This window comes from Xyrauchen texanus, chromosome 12 (genome assembly GCF_025860055.1).
Source record: "Xyrauchen texanus isolate HMW12.3.18 chromosome 12, RBS_HiC_50CHRs, whole genome shotgun sequence".
Classification (NCBI taxonomy): domain Eukaryota; kingdom Metazoa; phylum Chordata; class Actinopteri; order Cypriniformes; family Catostomidae; genus Xyrauchen; species Xyrauchen texanus.
In genome coordinates, this window is record NC_068287.1 from 30,998,976 (window position 1) to 31,019,302 (window position 20,327).

At 36.5% G+C, this 20,327-nt stretch overlaps 1 protein-coding gene across 5 annotated transcripts in view; it reads left to right on the forward strand.

Moving 5' to 3' along the window:
- Positions 1-20,327, forward strand: part of LOC127652976 (RNA binding protein fox-1 homolog 1-like) — a 393,043-nt gene that overhangs the window by 149,729 nt on the left and 222,987 nt on the right. Inside the window, exon 1 of one of the 5 annotated variants that reach the window (XM_052139437.1) lies at positions 1,293-1,325. The exons of the other annotated variants lie outside the window; for them this stretch is intronic. Within the exon in view, the coding sequence (XP_051995397.1) occupies positions 1,308-1,325 (18 nt within the window). The 5' untranslated portion in view covers positions 1,293-1,307. Of the gene's footprint in view, positions 1-1,292; positions 1,326-20,327 lie in introns of those variants that run through there. 5 annotated transcript variants of the gene reach the window in all.

Below are 20,327 nucleotides of genomic sequence, written 5' to 3' on the forward strand. Positions count from 1 at the left end.
CGCACACATAAAACAAAAAATTTACCTTGCTCAAATTTCTATTTTACCCCTTCTTGATCTGTAATTCGTTTCTCTCAAGTTTCTCTGATATCTGTGTTTGATTAAAAATCCCTCCCCAAGTCAGAATAGGAATAATTACTTTAAGACTCAAATGTGCTTATTGAGATAGTTATGGCTGTGGTTTAGCTGCAGCAGGCAGAGCTGCTTGGCTTGCTGCATCTCTGAATGTAGCAGTAGCATGGTAGAGTCAGCAGATGGCTGTATAAAGTGATTTTAGAAGGCAGCCAGTGCGTCAGAGCCAGAGCAACCCGAGCGGGAAGGCCTTGGCCCCAGTGCACACTGCTTTTATCTCCAACACATTCACTTCGGATGAGGAGGAGAAGAAGAGGGGAAAAAAGCGTCCAGTCTGCAGAGTCAGGTGCAAGCTTCACACTTAAAAGAGGGTTGTGCTTTTACCGCTTTTTCATCCAGTTGTGCCATTTTTGATCTTAGTTTGCTTGAGATTTTTTTTTTCTTCTTTTTCTGCCTTTTTATATATTTATATACAGTGGAGATTGCAGAATATTTTTGGGGAGGAAGTTGGAGCTTTCAGTTTAGATGTGCACCCTCTTACCTTCCCTCAGGACGGAAAATGTGTCTTTTGATGTCCCACTGATGTCTTCCCCTACATACCAACTTCCGGAGGACTGTGTCTGAGGATTTCAGCTTCATTTTGTAAAAGAAAAGTCTTCTTTTTTTAGGGCCAGTTCTGCTTTGGATCGTCCTACCATCTGTCGATGCTGCAGTGTGCATTAACGTAAAGCGTACCTTGCTTGAGGAGTGTGCGAGTGTGTTCTTGAGAAACCTACACCATTACCCCACCTCTTCCTCTCTACCTCTCTTTCTCTCTCTCTCTTTTTCTCTGGCACTTTGAGTGCACAGTTGTGCTGGACTTCCTTGGTGCACGGATCTTCTCATTAAATAGATACTTCAGGAACTGGTGCCTAAGCAGAGGTTGTCAGTGAGAGGGTGAGGAGGACCAAGTGGTGAAAGGAAAGAAAGAGCAAAAAAAAAAAAGAGTGACGACCAAGAACAAGACTGCTAGAAACATTTCAAACCTTGTGAAGTAGCTTCTTCTTCCTCCAAGTGTCAGTTTTAATAAGCTCTATTATAGTGATATAATAAATTATACAAAAGAACTGTGAGCCTGAGAGAGACGAAACAAGAAGGATTCAGCCTGGTTTCCATAGCTGAGCTCAAGAAATTAAAAGAAGCCAAGTAAGGAAGCGTTTTCTCGCTGCCGGAGAGCCCCTGACTCCTCGCTCAAGATGATGATGTATTTGTGGGTATGTTACAACCATCTCAGCTGATTGTGGTGCACTCTTTGGTGATAGGTTTCTGTGTGTGAGCGTATGTGCATGTGTACTGTACAAAACTGATGTAATTGTGTGCGTTTGTCATTATTGACGTGTATGTGTTTTCACATCTGATTTGTCTAAGCTTTTCTGTGTCTTTAGTTGCTTGTACAGTAGCAGGTGGTATCAGGACAGTTTTTAGGATTTGTGAAGGATCTGGGAAGCACGCATTTCATGTCATATACTGTCCACACTAGCTGGAATTTTATTATTATTAAAATAATGAAATATTGGATATTAGGCCATAATTGAATCAGGCTGATAATTTTTAATTAGTCCAAAAGGACAGTTGTAAAAAATTTATATCCTAACCAATTGCTCTCTACATAGGTTTTTATGCCACCAATCAACCATTTGTTTAGCACTAAAGCAAAGGTACAGTAGTGTTTGTGTATGGGTTCATTACAGTACCCATTCAGTAAGGTTTCATCCCTCTCTTTTCTTGTCCTTGGAGAGTCTACTCTTTCTTTGGAGTAGAGTGTCAGAGAAGCAACGCGTGACACATTGATTCATAACTGCAGGGTTAAAGCACAGGAAGTCATTTTATAGAGCTGTAAGTGAGTGTGTCTTGGCCTGCTCATTATCTGTCTCTTCACCTGCCATTATCACTCAAAATCAGTCTTAGATGAGGAGATTTTGCTGCACTTAATTGACCGAGGAATACATTTAAAGCACCCTGATGGCTTCTTCACTATAAGGGTTTATCAGGAATCTCATTTTAACTAATATTAATCTGATGGGCAGTTCAAGTGAAAATAGAAATAAGGAACCAGGTTTATCCTTTTCATAATATGTGTCAGCTGTAAGGTCCTTTTTTTTCATTAAGATAAGCACTATCTAGATTTTTTATTTAATATGCTGTACTAGTTAACTGGTGCACCTGAAATAAAAAGAACATTTTGACCCATAAACTAATGGAGACAAGGCAATATTAATAATAATAGCCTAATAATAAATACTATATTTTTATCTACAACCACATTGATTCATATTCTTTTGAGGAGAACAATACTGTGCAAGCATTGGAAGGAATTTTGTTATTTATTTATGCTTAGAGGTATTACTGTATTATTACTAATTAATAGTTTACTATGCTTTCAGTAGAAACACGCTTTTAATCTCTGATCAGCAGTCAAAATAATTCAAAATAATAATACAAAAAAAACTTACTAAACACACAAAACATTCTCCAGTTACTTACTCGTGCAGCTACTCAGCAGACTAAAATTCTATATTAAGAAAATGAATATTAAATGTTTAATTGGAACATGGATGGCCTTGAAGGAATATGCTTTGACGAAAAAATTCAAGGATGAAATTTCCCAGGAGATGCAGAAATTACTCTGCAGTATGAAAGTTCTTGCTAAATATTTAATTTGCATCATTTAAGGTGCCTTATGACTTGAAATGTACTTCTCTGCTGGTTTATTTGAACAGTATAGACCTGCTGAAACAAACACCCTATTTAGCATTGTCATATTTATTTAAATGAATACGTACACTTCTTCATCAGTGACTAAATTCTCTTTTAATTTACTTAATGCTCTAAAAAGACTTTCTGAAGAGGACAGAATAATGTCTAGAGGCCTAATGTTGCAATAAATGTATAATACTCAGTGCAATCTGGGTAAAAATATGAGCATGATATTTAGATTTTTAAGAGGCCTCTGGTAACTAAACAGGCTGTGTCATGTGACAGTCCAGTTCAGGCTCTATATATCTGCCCTTCAGTTTTACTTTAGTCATAGATCGTATGACTATAAACTGGAATTAATTGTGTGGGCTAGTTTTTCTGTCACAGGGCTTTCCTTTTAACACCATTTAATTGAGCAACTGAGCATTGTGCTACATCCATGTACTTCAAGTGCAAACTAGACCCATAAGGGTGACTTTTCAATTAAGGGAACTTTGATTTGTTGTAAAGAAAAATACTTTAAACAACATCCATCCTAATTTTTAAGGATTTATTATAATAACTGGGCCCCGCAGAGTATCGTCACACAGATGTGTTTCTGCAACAGCCAGTTACATTAAATTGGCTTTTGAGCCAACACCATCTGCGCTGGTCAAGCATCTGTTATTTACTTTTAGCCAAATTGTCACCAAAGTACCACGATAACAATTCACAGCTTGTATATGCACAGCCATCATATCTAAATGCGATCTTCCCATGCATGCAGCCACCTCTGCTGATTAGGTGTAGAGGTGGTTTTCATTTACACAAACTGCAACTCAAACAGTCTTTTCAGGCATATAATACATTTGTTTTCTGAAACAGTCAGCCAATCCATCGCAAAAACACCACGATAACAGTTTAAAACTGGTATACTCACAGTGAAAACATGCTGATTGAGCGTGATTATCCACGATTATTTAGCACTTGTCACACACACACACACACATGTAGGTGTGGCTATACGTATTAGGACTCACCATAGACATATTGATTTTTATAGTATATGAACTAAAGATTCCCTACCCCTAAACCTAACCTCACAAAAACTTTCAGCATTTTTACATTTTCAAATAAAAAAAAAAACAATGTTTAGTATGTTTATTTTTAAGCAATTTGAATTATGGGGACACTAGAAATGTCCACATAAACCACATTTGTAGCATAATACCCTTGTAATTACCAGTTTGTATCCTAAAAAGATTAACTCGTAAACCACCAACCCCACACACACACATACAAAATGTCTACTGATATAATTTGTTCATTTTTTTTTACAGCTATAAAACGAAATAAATAAAACAAAAACTGTACAGCAGACATAAACACATTTTTTTTTTACACTATCGGTTAAGATTAGGCATTGGTTAAGGGTAAAGGCTGTTTTACACAGTACACTGAAGAAATGAGTGAGCTAAGCCAAAGCATCCTTTGAATTAAATTTTGCACAACAGAGAATCACATGGTTTGGTTTAATCATACTTACTAATTTTTGCTTAATGCTTTAGATCTTTTTTATGTTTCTTAGTATATTAAAGGCAGTTATAATTTTTGTTTTTGTTTAAGTCTATGACTTCTAGAATCCTTTATTTTAAAATGATAAAACTGTATGTGTACATAAGCTATATAATTAAAATAATTGAATTTTTTATTATTCATTTATTAATTGCCATTTTTGTTTTTGTTTTCCTACAAGCTGTAATATGTGCAAATACACACTAGACTAAAAATATATGCGTTTTCTGTGCAATATCTACTTTTTTGCATCAACTTATCTACATGATGCCCATCAACTCACTTTAATTTATCACGAGCAGCGCAGCTAAAATAGACTGTGTGCCAAAACACCCGCTGCACTGCAGCTTCTGGGCTGGTTCTGCCTCGCACTGCCACGGTGCTTCTGCTTCCGATTTAAATACACAAATTTATTAACATGGACACGAAAAACAAAAATCACTGCTTCTGCTCTGCTTCTGTGTGTAGTTTAAAACAGGTGTACGGGTGTCTGTTTTGTGTCTTGCTCTAATTTGCTCTAACTAAACATTATTGTTTAGTTTTAGGCTTAAGTTTTAGGTTTGGGAGGTATGTTTTACTCCTTAAAACCTCCATCTAATATTCACCTTAAAAACCTTGTCTGATCACAACACAATTTCACTCGCTTTTAGTACCCCCGTTGGACATTTCACTGAGAAATGGCAGCCCTTTCATGAGACCAGGCTTTTAATGTTTTGCATTATTCAAGATTTCAAATAGTCAAATATGGCCCTAATTGAATAATCACTCATAAATAAGCCCCATTTCATTTATTCACATCGTGTCTTCAAACAATAAATAAAATTAAAATAAAACAAAAGAAAACAATGGTCAAGTGTTGTGGCCAATCAAAATGGCCTGTTTTTGAAGCAAACTGCAGCACTGTCCAGGCTTATGTTATTGCCTTTCTTACTATTTACTCCCCCACTGCTTTAAAAATTGCTGTGGATGCACTTCTTGCCCTTTGTCAGAGTTGTCTTTCAATAGATGCTATGAAAGCAGTTTATTTAATTGATTGATAAAGGCTGCCCTCCAAGAAAAGCAATAGGGGAGCCACAGGGCTGTGTGGTGTTTACAAGGGACATTTTGCGGGTTAAATTTGTGACACAAATACATGGTCACCACTCAAACTTGTCACTATTAAGTCTAGAATCTGAGCTAAATCTGAACTAAGCACTCTCTTTTCAAATTTTTATAGTCATTGTATTCAATATCATATGATGCATTACCTGTAATGCTTGTGTAGTGTGAATGATTGAAAGCACAAGCTTACATTGTGTAGAATAACTGCAAAATCGCCATGTGTTTTTAAAATGTAGAATAATTGCATCTTAAACACAGCGTGCTTAAAATGTTACTTGAAACTCCCCTGTATACTATAGAAATATATTATTGGCCATTAAAATAAAGAAAACAGTTGGTTTAATGAAGAGTAGGACATCCCTTGCTGTTTATTTTAAATTTTCTTTTCCATAATTGCTTTGCTTGCATGTTGGAGACATAATTTTTTATTTTATTTTATTTTTTTATCCCCTTTTCTCCCCAATTTGCAATGCCCAGTTCCCACTACTTACTAGGTCCTTGTGGTGGCACGGTTACTCACTTCAATCTAGTTGGTGGAGGACAAGTCTCAGTTGCCTCCACTTCTGAGACAGTCAAGCCATGCATCTTATCATGTGGCTCACTGTGCATGACACCGTGGAGACTCACAGCATGTGGAGACTTATGCTATTCTCCGCAATCCATGCACAACTTACCACTTGCCCCATTGAGAGCGATAACCACTAATTGCGACCACGAGGAGGTTACCCCATGTGATTCTACCCTCCCTAGCAACCGGGCCAATTTGGTTGCTATGGAGACCTGGCTGGAATCACTCAGCACGCCCTGGATTCGAACTCACGAATTCACCCCTATCAAGGGTAATGTTCAGCGTCAATACTCACTGAGCTACCCAGGCCCCCCAGAGACATCTCTTTTAAGTATTTAATTTTTTTCATTTTTGCCTTTGAATATAATATCTGTGTATGTAAATCTATGTATTTATCTATGTGCAGTATATACAGTATATATAATGCTCACATTTGATAAAGGAATTGCTGAGTAAATGGGTTGCAGATAAAAATGAGGATTAAAAAAAATGTGATGTATTTGCAGAGGATATAATTGACATTAATGCAAGAGAATTCAACACACACCATATGGTATTTATACACCTTCTAATTCCCTCTTTCTCCCTGTCAGTATTGATGGGACCTGGGTGAGAACGCTGCACTGTCAGTTGCTATCAAATATGTTCTTATTTAATTAGCTGTCTTGCAGTAGAGTGCAGCTAATATATCATAATTCTTATCTAATATACTCAATCCTTCCTTATTTTATTTTATTGACTGTGCTGATGTGCTTAAAGTGTCTCTGGTTTCAGATGGCCTGGCCATGTTGCTTTGAAAATGGAGAGCAATTGAATAGTATAAATGCTAATGCCACTGCCGTTGAGGCATTGCTGCAAAGATTTAAAAATTGCCCTTCTGATAGAGCTTTACAATGTATGACAAATCAGTGCATTGCATTTTCATAATGAATGGCTTTGGCATTTGGAATGTCAGTTCATGAACAGGCTTGGTTGCTGACCTGTGACAAGAAGTGGTGTTATATTTCATTATATTCTACTGAGCTGCACTCACTGGCCCCTGTTTGTGTTTGAGGGCATGGTGGCCCTGCCTGGTTCTTCCACTATCCCTTCATGCACTAGGGAGGAGATCTCATTTCATTCTCATTTCAAACTCATTATGCGCCCGAGGATATTGCCTTAAACACCAATGGCCTTCTCTGTGGTTTACTTGCCATTGTTTGGTATTAGATTATGGGCGCACGAGGATAGATTCAAATGACATGCCATGTCATTACCTGTTTATTCAGGACCACTGAAAGCACAGTTGTGTTGGTCATTATCTGCTGTCAAGTAATGACAGTTTGTGGGTCTTTTCATCGGTCTGTTATGATGATTGATGGAGACAGGTGGCTGTTCTTTACAGATCAAAGTGGCATCATTGAAATGACAGAGCAGACTCTGACAGATATAAAATGCTTTTATGTTACACTACTCAAAATCCAGAAGTTTTCTATTCCCCATTGGTCATTGAAACCCTTCATCTGATTCCTCAATGTCAATGTGTTTCTGCTTTGTGATATGGGCATGGACGTTTTAATCTGATTTTGAAAATTCAATATATATATATATATATATATATATATATATATATATATATATATATATATATATATATATACACAGTGCTGTAAAAAAGTCACACACTGCATTGCATTGTGCATCTGGGATTACAAATCTTATTAAAACCTGGAAAGTTTTAGTTTTTTAGAAATGTAAAACATAATGTAATGAAACATGAATAATAAATATTTAAGCCTTTGCACTTTTAGGTCACTAATCAGGTAAGTTACTTTGTATATTTCTTTTGACTTCATTGAAGCACACAAAATGCTCTTTGGAACATTGGCAAATCATGCTGGGATAACATGGATCATCAGGTTTTGCACAAATTTGTGGACTTGAGTGCATGCTGTCATTAAAGCAAAAACAAACCAAATATGAAGAAATTCTGTAATTTATGTAAATTTTGCAATTAATCTTTTTCCTCCAATATTTATGTTGATAATATAATATGTTATGTAAAACAAAACAAACAAAAAACTGTTATATATGAAAAATGCTTTTTTACCAGTGTTTTATGGAACAGCACTGTACAGTATATAACCTGGATGAGACCATAAATGCAAAAAAGAATAAGACAAAATTGAATGATGACTTTTCCTGGATCATTGACAATTTGAGAGATTGTCTGCTTTGTTATTCTGAAATCATTACCTTTCCAATGAAATTTCCTGCCAGAAATAAAAAAGAAGCACTACAAGCTCTTTCAGTATATTCAAGTATATTTATCACCATAAACGCATTGGACCCCTACACATATGGTCTAGAGCTTTGCAGTAGTGCAGATTTTTATTAGAGGCTGTAAAATACAATACACATACCACAGAGAGGAAGAAAATCACTTTAGCACCTTACACTTTTCACACTCTCGGATAAAACGGTCAGTTCAGGAAAACACCTTTGTGATAACAATGGTGGCTGGTCAGCCTAATGTACTTTGAGGCCCCAGTATAGGCCCGGATCAAACTGGAGATTATTGCCATTTTGAGAGAGATCAATGAAGCTTTGCTAATAATTCACTGTAGGAGAACCTCTGGGGATGTGGTATTTATCTACAAATATCAGCTCTGGCCAGACCAATTGCAGCGTTCTCGCCTCTGGTGCCCACACTTGTTCAGTTGACCTAGTTGATATTGAATGTTTCCTCCTGACTTGGAGCGGGGGAAGGAAGGAAAGATAGAAAGTAAGAAAAACCTGATTGCCCTAATGACGTTATGTGCTTGAACAAATGGGGACATTGTGTTGCGCTTAACTTTAGAACGTTGTTGTGCATCAAAAATGACAAACCAGTATGAAGATTTTCATTGGACAACTATATATTTAATCAATGGAATACTTTCAAAGCATTGTTTTTTTTAACCATATCCTGTACTCATTTAGACATGTTTCTTTACTGCTTGAATTTACATAATTGTTTTCAAAGTATATATTTTTCCAACTCTGCTTATTGTTTTTCCAGCAGAAGTGCTTGATTGTTCTCAAAAAAATGAATGCCCTCTAACATGACTGGTTGTAAATTTTTAATTTGTTTTATATGATATGAGCTCTATAAATTAGGTTTCATATTTTAGTATAGGCATCATTAAATCGCATTCAGTTGATAACATATGGTCAATGCTAATGCTGTTAAATCCATAAATAAACACATTGCGGGCACAATGGAGGAAAATAGAAAAAGTTTTCAGTCAAAGATCTTCTTAGGGCATTTTATTAATGTCGCTGAAGATTCTTCCAGTTGCACCTAGCCTATATCACTGTGACCATCATGATTTAACCGAGAAGTGTCACAAATGATGCTGGAGATGCACTACGATATGAACCAGATCAGTTTAATGGTTGTGGACTGAATTTTTTTTACACTCATGTCAAACCATGTTTATTGACATCTTGAACTGTTTTATTCACAGAAGAGCGTCATTTGTCAGCAAAAACATGCGATGACAGGAAGTTCTCGCTTTCTTTGAGATGCTATTGTGCTTGCTAATTCAAAATTTTACGATTTGAATGCACTTCATGTATAAAAACTATTATAAAAAATTATAAATGTTCTGCATAGGTGATAACTGCATTAACTAGCGAGTCTGGTGTTGTTTCAAATTGGGTTTGAAACAACACACGGCTGAATATGTGTTGACAGAATAAAATCTTTTGGGTGATCTGTCCCTTCAAGTATCTCACAATCATTGTCATGGGTTAGTGATGCAATGGGTGTGCTCCTATAATGACAGGGAGCTGCACAGGCAGTAAAGAGACAATTAAGGCAACAACTTGAAAAAATGTGTCTTTTATAAAGAAAATTTCCTCATCTTAGAGCGTACACTTTGTAGTCGTTAATTTAATTGCTGATATTCCCTGAATCCCTAAAGAATATAAAGGATTAATCATCCAGTTCATTTCGATGAGAGATATGGCCTTAAGTGAATTGCAGTTTTACCTATTTAACCCTGTCTGCCCCTGAATGTGACAAGATTAACATTTTCAATTAGCAATACGTAATTGCGGTACACACCCAGTGGCCTGCCTGCATCCTCAAAGGTGGAGGGGCCATTTAAATTGGCCACGCTTATAGACAAACCCCTGTCTCTTTAAATACATCTTCAGCATTCTATCATCAGTGACAGCCAGGAGGTGTATCATTTCTGATTTGACTAGATTCACACAGTCAGTGTTTGGGATTAACATCTGAATTTACTAACAGGTGTGACTGTTGAGTTGTCTTGTTCATACAAAAGCAGCTTGAATACTGTCTGTATGAATGCATAGCCAAAGACAAGCACTTTCTATATTCACGATAGCCATGAATAATGGCTAGATCCACAGTTACTATGACTAAAGTAGCAATTGTTATAACGTTACACAGCTGAAACAAAGTCGTATATTAAACAAGTCGATGTGCATGTGCATCTTACTCTTATATGTATGTTGTAGCCTTATTTAATCTTAAATCAAAATGTAATTGAATGTGAAAATGTAAGGAAGTAACTTTGGTTATAGAATGGTACGAACAACATTCACACCTGCTCCCAACCACTTGTAAACTGTGTGTAAGACATCCAAATGTTTTTTTGTTCTTTCAGGCAAACTGACATGATTACATTGTGATAGAAGTTAAATTAAATGAATAATGAAAAAAATTTGAATACTAACTGAATGAGTGAAATTAACCTTTAAAATAACTTAAATTAGTTAAAATGTTTTTTTATTTTATTTTAAAACATATATAGGGCTGTCAATCGATTAGAATTAATAATATGGTATACCTATTAATGACTCTAATTAATGTTTCTTTGATGCTTGCATTTAATTCTTCAAAGTATAGTTAATTCCCAAAGCTGCTTCATACATTTTATATGGGTTATCCAGCAGAAGTGCTTGGCATGGTGTGAAGAGGTCGTGGGAAGATACAGTTTGTGTCTGATTTTCTCTAAAAAATTAATGCTGTCTGATGTGACTGGTTGTACAGTTTTTTTTCATTTGATGTGAGCTCTATAATTTAGGTTACACTAATTTAGTATAGTCATCGATAAATAATGAACAGTTGATAATATATGGTCAATGCTAATGCTGTGAAATCCATACATTTTATTTAGCATGTCGTGGGCAGGTAGTACACAATACAACTGGTGAACAAAATAGATAAAGTCCACTGTCATAGCTTGCAAATCTTTATTAGTTTACAGCGTTTCAGTCAAAGAACAGAACCCCAGAAGGTATATGGTGGTGGACACCCTCCTGCTGACGTAGTTTTTACACTAAAGCTTAATGTCAGACCTTTTTTATTGACCTTGGACTGTTTGCTTCACAAAAGAACCTTCAATAACTGAAAGAAGAAAAAAACACGTGTAGATGACAGTAGGTACCTCACATTCTTTGAGATGCTTTTGTGTTTGCTAATTCAAACTTTTATGATGTGAATGCTCATTATTCATAAAACTATTTTATTACTGTTCCACATAGATGTTGACAGCATTTACTAGTGAGTCTGGTGACTTCTTTATGTGGCATTTTCATAGGTGTGGATTATGATAATTGTGAATGAACCTGCACACTCCCCCTATTTACACATTTTTGGAATTTACTAAAATGTACACATTTAATGAACAAATCTGGTGTGTACGCAGCGTTTGTGAATCTGGAAGAAAGTTTTCGGGAAGGTCCATTTTACATGTAAATTACTCCCAATGTACTTATATATTTAAGAAAGTTTCATGAATGAGGCCCTTTGTGTGTAAACTTAATGGTATTTAGCACTCGGCTAACAAACTTCAACATTTCAAACATACATACAACAACAAAGTTGAAACTTTCAACAAAGAAGAAAATTAGGAAATATACAGTAACTGTCATTTTCACTCTGCTCAAATCACCAAATTTTGTTAGATTTGTCTGAAAACAAGACTTAATATTTTATGCCATTCTGCTTCAAATAAGATGTTTAGATATTTTTAACATAACATCAGCCAAAAAAATGTCTAATAAAAAACTAATAATAATATTTTTTTTGCATTGTAGTTATTATAATGTTGTCAGTAGCTTGCAATATACTGTAAAAATGTGAAGCAGTTGTTTTTGTTGTCATTGTCAATGTTTTTGTAATCATTTGTGTAGTCTGTCACATCTTATCACATACCCACACCACAGTTCCTCTTAAGAGTCCATCTAACTGCTTTTTGAAAAGCACGGAGAGAATCTTCCTTGCTAGCAAAACAATGTTTTCTCACGTCACTCACTTGCAGGGCCATTTGTGTGTTAAACACATGTCAACATCCCAGATCCATCACCAGTCCTTGATCTGGGATCTTAAGTCCTGCCAACAAATATGGAATTTGGTGTTTGTTGGCATTTGTTAGAGCAATGTGAGCTTGCCTTAAAACAGAACTTGCAACCATATTTGTATTGAACGTAGCCATATTTTTGGAAACCTAAATCCCTGAGTCTTCTTGAGAAGAGAATCCTGCAGATTTGAATATAAAGAAGAAAAACAGTGCATAGGGATGATGTAAAAATTATGGTTTCTCCTTTATTTCTCGAGGGCGTTTGTGTTGATAAGACAGAGCAGGATCAGCAGTCTCTCCTCTGTCTGGTTTTTCATTGTCTGTGAAGAAACAAATATTGATTTAATTACACCAGACTGTTGCGACATAAAGGTATATATCGCAAGAAAAATACCTTGAGCGTTGAGGTCGTAAATACTGCAGATGGACTCGTTTGAGCCGTTAAGCAGAACCTTTGTGAATCCCACTGATGGAGGGGCCCCTGTGAATAAAGAGGCAGGGGAAGATGGCGAGTTTGTATTTTGGAGATACTGTAGGTGACTGATTTCACACCTTGAGATTTCTGCTGTGTCCTGCACATGCTTGGATCTTGGCAGATAGCAGGGCAGCCACATATCAGCCCCAGATTCACCACTTTCCTTCAAGGTGCTTACTATCTCATCGACTTGATAATAGAAAGGCAGCTTTTTCAAGCTGACACTGTATTCATGGCTTGCCGTCTGTGGAGCATTGGATGTCTGCGTAGACTAATGATTTCTGGGTCTAATGTTGGAGATAATGTGGAAATTTAGACTACTTTGAATTAACATTTGTTTGCAGCCATGACAGGTGGAAAAAAATGGCAGAAGTACTCCATGTGAAGTCTTAATAGGCGCATTCAAAAAACGTGTAAAAAAAAAATAAAGCTGCTCGGCAATTCATATGATTCAATATATTGGGTTTCACTCACTCATAACTGCATTACAAGTGTTCTTACTTAGCAAATTCCTGCTGATTTCACCAAAGGTATGTACACACATTCATTTGTTTTTACCCTTGTTGTAATGTTGAGGAATCTGGATCATTCTACATGAGAGAGTGTATGCCAACAGTTAGTAATTGTCATAATACACACCCAAACCATCTACATATAAGGAATTTTGCACAACCTCACCTGTACAAACATTTGTCACTCTCTGCAAACATATTCTTAAACTCTTTAAAGACTTTCTTGATGATTATCAATATAAATATTTATATTGATAAAAAACACATTTCTCAACACAACTTTGGTAAAATGTGAGTGGCAGGGCAAATTAAAAGGGGTCGCAAACCGAACGTGTCTGGTGGACGACATGGTACCTTCTAAAATTCTTAACAATTACACACATCGCCAATGCTCAGTGTCGAAATTCTGCAGTGCCATGGAGCACTGCTCGCATAGTTTTCCATTAAATTTGAAACAAATCATTATCAAAGGACAGATAAAGATAATGTAATATAGCCATCACTGGATAATATATTGTTTATATGTATCTTTCATATAGCCTACACAATGTATATTCAGTTACAAGTCATGTAATTTTGTGGTTTGACAGCTTGAATTAAAGACCTATTAAAGGCTACATAGAGAAATGGTTAAATAAACATTGCCATTTCTAATCATTCAGTTTGCGCATTTACAGCAGTTTCATACACTAACCTGCAAACTCATCAATGTCACTTTGTTAAAACCTGAAGAAGTACAAAACCCTTCGTAACTTTGGACTGCGATCTGCTGCACAGCATCAGCTCATCCTGTGTATTTCAAGGAGCTCTAAAATATGGTATGTGTGATACCTTTGCCTTTCCTATCTTTGACAGTAAATTTTATATCTGCCTCTTGTGGTATCCCTACACTATTATAACGCCAGACTGTTAAACAGAAAGTGTGTGAAAGAGTGAATAGGAAAGCATGCAAATAAAAGCTTCTAATTTAAATGTCAGCTAATATAAAAATATTGATGCATCCAAAATAGATCGATAAAAAAATAGTACTGAACAAATATTAATTTATCTATATTTTATATTATATATCTACATATATATATATATATATATATATATATATACACACACACACACACACAAACACACTACCGGTCAAAAGTTTTGAACCCTTGACTGAAATGTTTCTCATGATCTTAAAAATCTTTTGATCTGAAGGCGTATGTTTAAATTTGAAATTTGTTTTGTAGACAGAAATATGATTGTGCCACTATATTAATTTATTTCATTATAAAACTGAAATGTAATTAAAAAAGAAAAGTTTTTGAAATTGATGACTTGGACCAAATAATAAAGAAAAGCAGCCAATAAGTGTCCAACATAGATGGAAACTCCTTAAATACTGTTTAAAAAGCATGTCTTAAAAAGACATCCAAAATGTTCAGTGCTGGGGTCCACAAGGACCAGGACTGACAACCACTGGCTTAGAATGCTACAGAACTAACCTGAAAAACCCATATTTTCCTTCAGATTGGACACAAATAACAAACCGTTTTGTAAATCCAAGCCCCCATTCATTCTGATTATTTCTACTATATAATTCAGACTCTGACACACTGCAGAGCAACGATTTGTCCAGCTGTAACAGAATAACATGAATTCGGGGACATCCTAAAAGAGCTAAGACAAGAAAGGAAGTTTTGAGGTGACTGAGATTGGCCCTCCTTTCATGTGCATCCAAATTGGATTCAGTGTTTGTAGGGAGGGAAAAGTGGTAGCTCGCAGTCCTCATTAGGCCTCTCTGTCTCCTCAAGTTGACCAGTCTCCAGGTCTGTGATGAGATGGACATTATGCACAGCAGAGAGAGGTGGGGGTGAGGGGGTAGCAGGTGAGTCAGTTGTGTGTCAGAAAAACATCACATCCAAATGTTTCATAATGAGAGCCAAATCCTGGCCCATGGTGGCCTATCTGACAGCACAATATCTGTGAATGATGCCTTAATTATATGAATTGACTCATCTTAGTGTTTTTGTCGAGGTTCAAGAGAACGTTTTTCACTTCCACCCTCTCCCCTCCCTCCCTGTCAACCAGACATAATTTGCAAGTCAGTACGTCTGCTAGCAACATTCACGCAACTGCTGGGCGGTGTGCGGTATGCCAGTGAGATGTAGTTTCAACCGAGCTGTCAATTGCCTGCAAGGATCAAACAGCTACAGGTTAAGGGTCTTTCGTTTTCCCACTTATCGACACTTATCAGGTTTGTATTAACTAGTTGTGGATGATTTGTGGATGTATTAACTAGGAGGAACATTCCTCTGTTCACAAAATGTGTTCCAGTGTAGCTGCATAAAGATTTTGTATAGTAAACTGTAAAGGCCAAATATATTTAAATTAACGCAAACCTGACAGTAAACTGAACCCGGAGTGCTTGTTGTAAGCAAATCAAACTACGGCCCTCTAAGATAGTGTAAGTACACTTCAATGGTCAATGAAATGCAAGCCCAATTTTCTTGTGAACTGCCCTGAAACAAATCAAAATGTAATTTTCACTAGTCTACTAGTTGTCCGGAAATGTATTTGACTAGTCAGCGAGTCAGTATTTACCTTATGTAAATGACTCAATGTACATCATGCACAATCAGCGGTTGTTGATGGACTTGAACAACTAAATATTTTCATTAGTCGACTAGTTATCCAGATAAGTATTTGACTGGTATCCGGGTCAATGGTTTCATTATGTAAATTACTTGACATACACAGTGCACAATCAGCAGTTGTATTAACAGAATTGAAAGGCTAATAATTTTCACTTGTTTACTAGTTGTTTAGGAACATATTCAACTAGTGGTTGAGTCAATGTTTTCCTTATGTAAATGACCCCATCATATATAATGTGTAATCAGCGGTTGTGTTGATGGACTTGAACAACTAAACATTTTCATTAGTCGATTAGTCATCCAGAAAAGTAGTCAATGTGTGTAACGGTGAGTAAATGGCTTTTAGTTCATTTTTAGTTGATCAAGTCCGTCAACACAACCGCAGATTGTGCATGATGTAGGGTGAGTCCTTTACATATGGAAAACATTGACTCAACCTCTCGTTGTATACGTTCCTGGACAACTAGTCAACTTGTGAAAATTAGTAGTCATTCAATTCTGTCAACACAACTGCTGATTGTACACTGTGTATGGTGAGTCATTTACATAAGGTAACCACTGACCCGACAACTTGTCGATTACATTTCTGGACTAGCCAACTAATGTTTAGTTGTTCAAGTCTGTCAACACAACTGTTGATTGTGCATGATGTGTGGTGGGTAATTTACATAAGGTAAACACTGACTCACTGGCTGGTTGAATATGTTTCTGGACAACTAGTCAAATAGTGAAAATGATGTCTGTCAACACAACTGCTGATTGTACACCTTGTATGGTGAGTCATTTACATAGGTAACCATTGACCTGACAACTTGTCGATTTCTTTTCTGTACTAGTCAACTAATGAAAATGTTTAGCTGTTCAAGTCTGTCAACACAACCACTGATTATGCAGGATTTATGGTGAGTCACTCACACAAGGTAAACATTGGTGAGTGTATAGATGGCAAGATTTAGCACTCTTGCTAATAGAAGTCCTTTAGAAATGGTTTAATGTACTGCCTGGTTTTAAGTTGGATTAACACCGTTTAATTGAAGTAATGATATCCCCATCACCTCCCCAAGAGAAGAGTGTAGCTTGTGATCAGTCTGGTAGTGGCCAGGAGGTTTTAAGTGAGTTCGTAATGAGGCAGGTATGGTGAGGATTAGAGTATGGATCACAGTCTGGTTGTGTTTCAGTGTAATACAGTATTTCATGATCACCACTGAGCCATGTTGATATATGCTGATTGATTCTGATTGATGAACACTCATGTCTCTGAGACTGTGTGAAACTGAGAGTGTGTTGTGGCTGCATTAGCCTTTGCAGATACACTAATCATACACAATTAATAAATCATTGCTTGTTCAGTTAGTAATTAAAGAAGGGAGGGCTATGAAGCACTTCGAGCCATGAAGTAATTAATGAGCAGGATACTTGATGAAGAAAAGGTAGTCTATGAAATACACCACCGCTCACAGGTTAATTTGTGCCATTTAGTTATATAAAATATAAAAATATAAAAAGCAGAATGAAAAAAAAGAGGAAAACACAATAGAAAAACCTAGTCAGTAGAGATGGGAATCAGAAGAGACTTAGCGATACCATATTATATAGATATCTGTGTTACAATACAATATTATTGCATTTCTTTATGTTTAATGTTTTGTGATTTAAAACTGTCATATATTGCAATCTTTTATTCATTTGTCATTCATCTTTATTGGACTTACAGTAGGTGTGTAAGGGGGTTAAAGGGAAAGGAGGCGAGAACCAGCTTAAATAATATTTAATTAAATAAAAAGACACACACAAACACATACAGGGAAGCTGCCTGTAATTCTCTCTCTCTCGAACTGTCATCACCGGCCGCCTTTATCCCTCGCGTGCCCCATCAGGCTGATTGGGGACCGGCTGTGCGTCATTCCAGCCCGGCCCCGCCCTCCTTTGCTCTAAAAGGTGCTTTGTGCAGTGAGTGCTGAACTTTCTGTTTTACTTTAACGTAGTGCAGAATCATAAAGCATAAATCATAAAGGATTTTCAGACATTTTTAAGCTATTGACACCCAGATAAGATCACTTAAAAGAAAAATAATGTATTATAAATACAACGTCCTAAGCAGGGTTGGGGAGTAACGGAATACATGTAACAGGATTACATATTTAAAATACAAAATATTAGTAACTGTATTCCACTATGGTTACAATTTAAATAATTGGTAATTCAAATACAGTTAGATTCAAAAACTATTTGATTACTGAAGAGATTACTGTGCATTTTATTGTCATTTGTTTCATTTAATATTTATTCCTTTCAGATGGAAAACATTTATACATATAAATGATGCGAAGTGCATTTGAACAGCAGTGAAACACTTTCTTACAATGTGTTACATTCATAGGAGCAGACAGAGAAGTAAGTCTGAAGTAAGTTTGGAGCATAAGAAATAGAAATAAACCTTGTGTAAATTGTCAGCTTTACGCTAAGCTAAAATGCTATTTCTAGCCATTTTACATGCACATGTTTCATATATTTTTAACCAAGAAAATTCACATTGGATAATAATTTCCTTTTTTGTAGTAAGACCTTTAATATTAGGACAAAAATCATATTCTTGATAATAGTTTTTGTTTTGTTTTGCTGTTAAAAAATATCTAAAAATCCATAAAACAAGATCAAATTGATTAATCTTGTTTTAGAAACAACACTGCATAAGATATTTTGGTTTTTCAGAGAGTGTGTTTTTAACATGTGTATTTTGTCTTACTGTACTGGCGGAGTTTTTATAGACAAAACAAGTGAAAAAATCTACCAGTGCTGGAGAAGTAATCCAAAGTATTTAGAATACGTTACAAATGACATTTTACAGCATGTATTCTGTAATCTGTAGTGGAATACATTTCATAAGTAACCCTCCCAACCATGCTCCTAAGCAACCAAATTGGTCTGGTTGCTGAGGGTAGAGTCACATGGGGTAACCTCCTCATGGTCACGATAAGTGGTTCTTGCTCTCATTGGGGTGCGTGGTAAATTGTGCATGGATCGCAGAAAATAGCATGAGTCTCCACATGCTGTGAGTCTTTGCGGTGTCATGCACAATGTGCCACGTGATAAGATGCACGGATTGAGCCACGCCACCACAAGCACCTACTAAGTTGAGGAAATTGGGCATTCCAAATTGGGAGAAAAAAGGTGTGCAGTTCTTTTTCAGTAAACCAACTGTTATGAAGTAGTTCCAGGTCTTGACTCAAGAATTTGACTTCGTAAATGTTTTCAGTTATTTCAAATAGCTGTACAGGCTACCACATCAAATAATAAATAAAACAAATACAGTGGTTAAGTACATCGGATTAGAATGACAGTCTATATGTAACACAGTTCAATGGAAAGGAGGAGGCGAGAACCGGCTTGACAATATAAAAAATATTTTAATGATAAACAAAAGACAAACACACACACATGACAGAAATGTCCTTAAACGATTTCTCTCTCCCGCACCATCCTCCGCAGTCTGCCTTTATCCCTCTCGGAGGCTTGATTAGCCTGATAAGGGACTGGGTGTGTAGAATCACGACCCGGCCCCGCCCTCCGCCCTGCCACACTATATTATCCTGAATTTATTTAAATTTCTGTTGGAAAGTGCCATTGTGCTCCCTCTCTCTCTCTTTTTCCTATGCACCCACACCAACACTGACAAAAAAATACATTCTTGCCCGTTCTCACAAACACGCACGCAAAGAGACACAAGTCGCGATTAACAAACAGAGCAACTTGATCAATAAAATAGTTTCTGTGTTATACAAAATATTATTTTCTATGTGTGGAAAGCACCCTCCTCCTATCTTTCGCTCTCTCACACACACACACACACAGACAGACGGACGCACACACAGTCTCACATGTGGACACACACACATTCTTGTGACTCACGAATGACAATCAGAGCCGGAATGTCAGTGCACCCCTGCATCTCAGTGTGGCTGTAAACAGTTGTTTAACAATGGTAAAGCTATATTCAAGAATGGCAACACGACCATGTTGATGCAGAGAATTGTGCTTAAACTTACATTAAACTTATTCCGATTTGAAGTGATATTACTTCTGACGCGAGCTGCCACAAGCAGGTAATTCACACAAGCAATCTCTCTCCGCTTCTCTCTCACTCACTCGCAGGCGCACACACACACACACACAAAAATAATGCACAACCGAGGTGTAACGGGGACTCCGCTGCATGTTGTGACCGCATTACCACTTCGGGGTATGCATTATTTTTCAATAATTCAATGGTCTTACATTTTTACATCCTATAAAGTTGGTTGTGTCTCTTTTTTCCAT